The sequence below is a fragment of the Corylus avellana genome, chromosome ca7, assembly GCF_901000735.1.
Source record: "Corylus avellana chromosome ca7, CavTom2PMs-1.0".
Lineage (NCBI taxonomy): Eukaryota > Viridiplantae > Streptophyta > Magnoliopsida > Fagales > Betulaceae > Corylus > Corylus avellana.
The window spans coordinates 2428638-2434637 of NC_081547.1; the positions used below are offsets into that span (position 1 = coordinate 2428638).

The window sequence follows — 6000 nt, forward strand, 5'->3', positions numbered from 1 at the left end:
TTCATGGCAAAATGATTAGCAAGTCTGATATGAATATGTAATACTATTTAACTATAATTTTTTTTTTTTTTTTTTTTATTTACTAAAAATAAGAATTACAATTTCAAAATCCAAAATCATCATTACCTCTAATTGCAATAACTAGGCGCGTAGAGGATCACAATCTTAGTATTTGTAGCCTATATAAGGCTAGCTTATCTTGAACTTTTTTTATTTTTTGGAAAGAATGAAGCTTATCTTGAACCTTATTTAATTTCATGATTAAAGCATTGAGTCTATTATTGATTTTTTTTTAATAAAAAATAGTTTTTATCTTTGTTCTTTTTCCTTGTAGTGTTATTATCGTTCCTATCATTTCGATCGGGAACATCAGGAGCCATATGGATCATCCATGCATGACACCTGTGGCTATACGGACATTATATCATTAGACACGTGCTTCAACAACCTTATTACTTGGACTTTTTGGTACATAGTTGAGACCTAATTAGCGTAACTTACCAAGGGACATATAGTAGGTACCTTGTGACATCAATCCGCATGTCTGTCTGGAGATGGGGACCAAACAGGTCTCAGGTTAATTAATTAATAAGATCAGGCCAGTGTCGGTAAATCATTTCCTTTAGCAATTATATGAATTCTGAGTCCTATGGTTGGTTTATTTTATCTGAAAAGTTTGAAGATTATTAGAGAGAAAATTAAGGTGGCCGGATTTGAGGAGAAGAGTTCTATTGAAAACTTTCTTCTGGTTAAGAAAAGAAAAGAAAGCAAACAAGCGTGGTTTGACTGATAATTGACTGGACGTACAGTAATGTGGACGTACATGCATGACGAACAAAATCCAGCAAAATTATTAATTATGTTAGGAATATTTATTCTCATTTATTATAATATTTATTTTAGACACGATGTATTTTAAGTGAATAGTTAATTAGTCGTATAAACCATTTGTAACTTGTAAATTAATTGGGGATGTAATTGTGTATAAGAGGCATGGGTGTATTGGAATTAGTATTATAGTAACTGGTAAGGGACCATGAAAAAAATAGTATTGCCAGCTTGCAGTATAACAAAAAAACTGTTGCGCAACGTGTGAATAGTGCCAATATCACTTTGTGGAAGGTGACATACACTATTCATAAGTTGCCTTCCCAAAGATGATATGCGAGAAAATATGTCGCCTTGTAGCGATATTTTTACTGTTTAAACATCTTCAATTTTGAATCCAAGCACTATGTTTGAAGTCATTTTTAAAATGTCACTAATTTAATAATGACAATTTTTTTTTTGGTAGCTAAAAACGTCACCTTCCACGTGGCAAATTTTTGTAGTGTGCGGAAGCTTTAGCTGCTTTATGTGCAGTGAAAGTTAACAGAGAAACGAGTACAAATTGTAGATGCGGTCAAAGCGGGAATCAAATATGGTCATATAGTAGATGAAATTCAGGAAAAAAAGCATCTTTTGGGATCTTTCAAGATTGAACATGCAAAGAGAGACGCAAATTTAGCTGTTTAGATTTGGAAGTTTGATGACTAAGACAACAAATCTTGGCTATGCCCTTCTCAAACTTGTAAAAGAATAAGAACAATATTTAATAAAAGTTTTTACATACACGTATCAAATTAAACATCCACCAAAGAGAAAAGAAGAAAGAAGAAGAAGAAGAAGAAGACGAAGAAATGTGAAAGTAAATTCTCTGGGTGCATGCATGGTTTACAAATATATAACATCCCCATATTCATCTTCGTCTCTGATTCCCATTTGATCCACCCTGCTTGACTTTCTACTCTCAAACTCGTTCTTGGATGCTGACAACTTCGGTACCCGAAATGCAGTTTTTAATCCATATATCAACCGTTGTCTCATATTCTTCCTTGTTCTTGGAGTCTCTGCAAGATCAGTACTCGAGGCCTCCAACGACGACGAAGACCCTCTTCCTCCTCTCACAAAAAACCGCAAGCTCGCCGATCCTCTATCAACTCTCTCTATCTTATTCTCTGAGCCGCCGCCATAATGGAAGCTGGAAGACCGAGCCGACCCCATTATGCTCCTCTGCGTATCGGGCTCGTTCAAGAGCTTCTTCATGACGCTCAGCTCTTTCTCCAGGCTCTCGATGCGGGAGCTGGTGGCGTCCATCGCGGCCTTGAGATGCGCCGCCTGGCGAGCCGCCTTTTCACGCTGAAGGATCGCGCCAAGGGTTGTGGGGTGCTCGTTGATGATCCGTTGCCTGCGAGGTGGTTGGGTGCGGTCAGTGGCGGAGAGAATAGAGCGGCGGGTGTTAAGCTGCTCCATCAACATGGCTCGGACCATGAATCTTATTGGCATTGTTGGGTTTTGCACCGCCTCTAAGAGGAGTTGAGGTGAGAGCTTGTTACAGTCAATGGAATTGCATATATGGGTCTTCTGCTCCTCCGTAAGCTTCCCACTATATCCCTGCCCATAATATGAATAAATTATTAAATATCACTACAAAATTCTTTAGTTTTTTTTTTGCTTTTATAATTTTTTTAAAATAATAATATATTTGTATTTTTATAAATTATATGACATTTCACTTGGTAGTAATTTGAATTAATGAAAAACCTTAACAGTAAGCAGTGGCGGATCTAGGAATTGGAGTTACCCGGGGCGTAAAAAAATAATTTTTTTTTCTCCTTATGTATTATATATATTTTTTATAATACGATAAATACAATCAAAAAATAAATTATACCATAATATATGTATCACAAATCAAACTCATCAAATTACCCAAAAAAAAAAAAATCAAAGTAACTATTAAAAATCTTCATCTAATGACGTCACAAACACATAATAATTTAAACTACTTACGAAATAAACTAAGCACAATTAAATGACTACTAGTGTCTAAGAAAAATGAGTACTTTTAGTGGGCTATTAGCATACGGCTATTTCTTTTAGAAAAGCCTCAAATCTCAATGCATAAATTACATTAGAGTCTAAGACTACATAAAAGAGACTAGAGTTTAAATTTAACAAAAAAAAAAAAAAAAAATCACATTTATCTATAAACTATGACCAAAAACACTAAAAAATTCACCCACTATCTTTTTTTAATAATAACTATTATCTACTCTATCTCTCTACTAATAAAATATAACTTTATTCTCTCTCTTTAATAAAAAATGGCCCCATTTCTCTACATAATAACCATTTGAGTGACAGAAAGAAGGCCAAAAGTGCCCCTGGTAATTTTTTTTTACCAGGGGCACCCATTAAAATTTTGATGGAAAATACTTAATAAAATTTTTTTAAAAAAAATTTACCAGGGGCGCCTGCCCCCAGGTCGCCCCTGTGTAAATCCGCCACTGACAGTAAGGAGTGATTGAAAAAGTAGTTCATAAATCCGACATCTACATTACAAATTTTTTAATTTTGATGAGACATTGCAAAAATTAAAATATTGAGAGGTATTGCAAAAAGAATGATAGTTAGATATTGATGGTAATTTGGTAAATGTATTTTTCCATAAAATCTATTATTAAAAAATAATTTATTTCTAATTTCGTAATAAGATTCTCTATAATTATGTAACATTCAATAATGTAGATTTTCTCAAATTCAAACATTATTTTCACATACCATGTAATATATGATAAAATATTGAGATGATAAATACGAGTTAATAAAGATGATTAAAACTAATATAACAGCATCTCAAATATTTATTTTGAAAATACTATTTAAGATTTAAAGAAATTTATGTGATATCCAAAGAATTATAATGGATTCTTGTCCTTAATTCCAATTAAATGACTAAATCAAGTAGAGAGGTAATAATAATTAATAAGAGAGAGTAGAGTAATACATGCCTCAATGTCTGACCTTGAAATAAAGAGTAACGGTCCTATAAAGAACGTCATGGCTCGTTAATCGACGATGCATGGAGTCGGTGACTATTAGAAAATCCTCGGGGGACATCGGTATAACATCGTCAAAACAAGCAACATTGTGGCCTCTACCGTCATCCTCCACCGAACTCAATGCCTCAACACACCGACTCACAAGATACGCTGTCGTTTCGGCCTCGGGAAGTAGAGAAAGGCACGAGCGAAACACTATTAACGCGTACTCTCGATTAACGGCGATAATTCGATAGAAGTACGTCTCCGTTATTTGCAGCAGGTTCTCCTCGCCTTCGTCGTTAGACTCCGTCATTTCTAGCAACTCGGCTGCCGTTCTAAGAGCCGCGACGTTGAACGGTGTTATGACGATGTTGGTCCCGTAGCAGAAGTCCGCTATGAGAGCAAATGTTTCGGCCGTTATTTTTAACGGTGGAGAGAGTGTGAACACTGAAATTCCCATGAATTCCCGTTTTAGGTAGGTGCTTCTTGATGTGAGAGCATCCTAAGAACAGCATTGAGAAACATGAGAATTGAGACATGTCATAAGTGACCACTGTTTTCTCATTAATTACGTACCTACTAAATGGCTTTCAGTTTTTATGGCAAGTAAGAATCATATAATAAATAAGGAAAATTTCACTGGAAAATTCCGGACACAAGAAATGAATCTAGACCAACCATTAAACAAGGGAAAAATAAGTGAGCTGAGAGCGACTTGGGTGCACTTGTTGCACAAAAATAATATTTTGTGCCACTAATAAGAAGTTGACACATCATCCAATTTCATTAGACTTATATTTAAAATAAAAACTTAACTACACCAGATTATATACTCTAAATAAAATAAAAAAAATTAATTTAAAAAAAAAAAAACAGAATTTTTAAAACTCTGCCACCCTAGGCCATGGGAGTGGCTGCGCCGCCACCCCTAGTCACCCCTTCAATTTTTTTTTTTTTTTTTTTATTATATAAACAATTAATTTTTTATTTCATATGTGATATAATTAGGTGTACGTAAAACTTTTTTTTTTTTTTTAAACTTAAGTTTGGTAAGTTTGGCTTAGGTGTCAACTTCTGATTGATTGCACAAAACTCACATTTTGTGTAACCTCTCTATATAAGTTATTCTCAAAATAAACAGCTAGCCAAATAATTTTTACTTTTCATTTAAAAAAAATAAAAAATAAATAAATTGACCAATTTTCTTATTTATGATTAGGTTTTTTGAATTTTTGTGACCAATTAATGAAAAGCCTTAAAAATGGGATTGCTGGGCCATCTGACTGTCCGGGATAATGGCCGTCACAATTTCTATCTCTTAAATTGTCTAATTTTTTAATAAAAATTCGAACAGACCAATAACGACGATTCTCAATCTCAAAAATCCCACAGAAACCAACAAACAACTGCTTGGTCATGTACAGTTTTTCATATGAAATTATTCACAATGATGTACTTGGTGTAGTACTATCTATTATGACCTTAACTATAAAATTAATGAAAATTAAGAACAAATCTTGGTTTTTTTTTTTCTTTTCTTAAGACGAACAGATATTTTTAATAATTTTGTTGTTTGAATTACCAACTCTCGGAACAACAAAATTATTAAAAATCTAGATCCTCTAACATCCAAGTGCCAACCTTCCTTAGAAAAGAAAACATGAAGTCACCGGCCAACTCAAGAAGAAAATATAGTAGATCTCAAGCAACACAACTAACCTTGTGCAGATGAAAACACCTTCCATGAACGTTTATCAAGATGTCTGTCTTCTGCCCCCATGCCAGCGACCTGGTTAACACAACTGATTCAAATATCACAGAGGGTTTTTCTGGAACAGTGAAACTGATATATAAACACTAGAAGAAAAGAAGAAAAAAAGAAAAAAAGAAAAGGAAAATAATGGGGAAATATATATACATACCATGCCTGTACTCTAGTATGGAGAGGTGTGGGAGGAGAAGAGATAGTTGGGGAGAGAGAAGGGGAGGTGGAGGAGGAATATTCGTATTCTTTTTCTTCATGTATTGTCTCTACAACTCCCAGATGTTTCCAAGCCTTCATTCTCTTCTTAGCTTCTCTTCCTATTCCAGAGTAATGTGGATGTTATGTTGTTGTTGTTTTTACAGTTGGGAA

The 6000-nt window shown here is 34.2% G+C and overlaps 2 protein-coding genes across 3 annotated transcripts in view; both read right to left on the reverse strand.

Moving 5' to 3' along the window:
- Positions 1 to 1568: 1568 nt before the first annotated feature.
- Positions 1569 to 5970, reverse strand: LOC132187215 (BTB/POZ domain-containing protein At3g49900-like). 2 transcript variants are annotated; one of them, XM_059601452.1, is made up of 4 exons: positions 5789 to 5970; positions 5586 to 5655; positions 3847 to 4368; positions 1569 to 2433 (listed from the first exon to the last, which is right to left on the reverse strand). In XM_059601452.1, the coding sequence occupies exons 1-4, from the start codon at positions 5926 to 5928 to the stop codon at positions 1714 to 1716; spliced, it is 1452 nt and encodes a 483-aa protein (XP_059457435.1). In that variant the 5' UTR covers positions 5929 to 5970; the 3' UTR covers positions 1569 to 1713. The 2 variants fall into 2 exon arrangements, with proteins under 2 accessions (XP_059457435.1, XP_059457436.1); XM_059601453.1 differs by having other exon boundaries at positions 5586 to 5668; positions 5789 to 5961.
- Positions 5936 to 6000, reverse strand: part of LOC132186511 (adenylyl-sulfate kinase, chloroplastic-like) — a 2244-nt gene continuing 2179 nt past the window's right edge. The window contains exon 4 of the mRNA XM_059600492.1: positions 5936 to 5948. Coding sequence (XP_059456475.1) covers positions 5936 to 5948 — 13 coding nt within the window. The remainder of the gene's footprint in view (positions 5949 to 6000) is intronic.

Excerpts from the sequence above, each read along its gene's own strand:
- LOC132187215 (XM_059601452.1), bottom strand. The coding sequence starts at position 5,928 with ATGAAGGCTTGGAAACATCTGGGAGTTGTAGAGACAATACATGAAGAA. Across the intron at positions 4,369-5,585 it reads GGTGTTTTCATCTGCACAAG|GATGCTCTCACATCAAGAAG; the intron begins GTTAGTTGTGTT and ends TGCTGTTCTTAG. Across the intron at positions 2,434-3,846 it reads CCGTTACTCTTTATTTCAAG|GGATATAGTGGGAAGCTTAC; the intron begins GTCAGACATTGA and ends TATTATGGGCAG.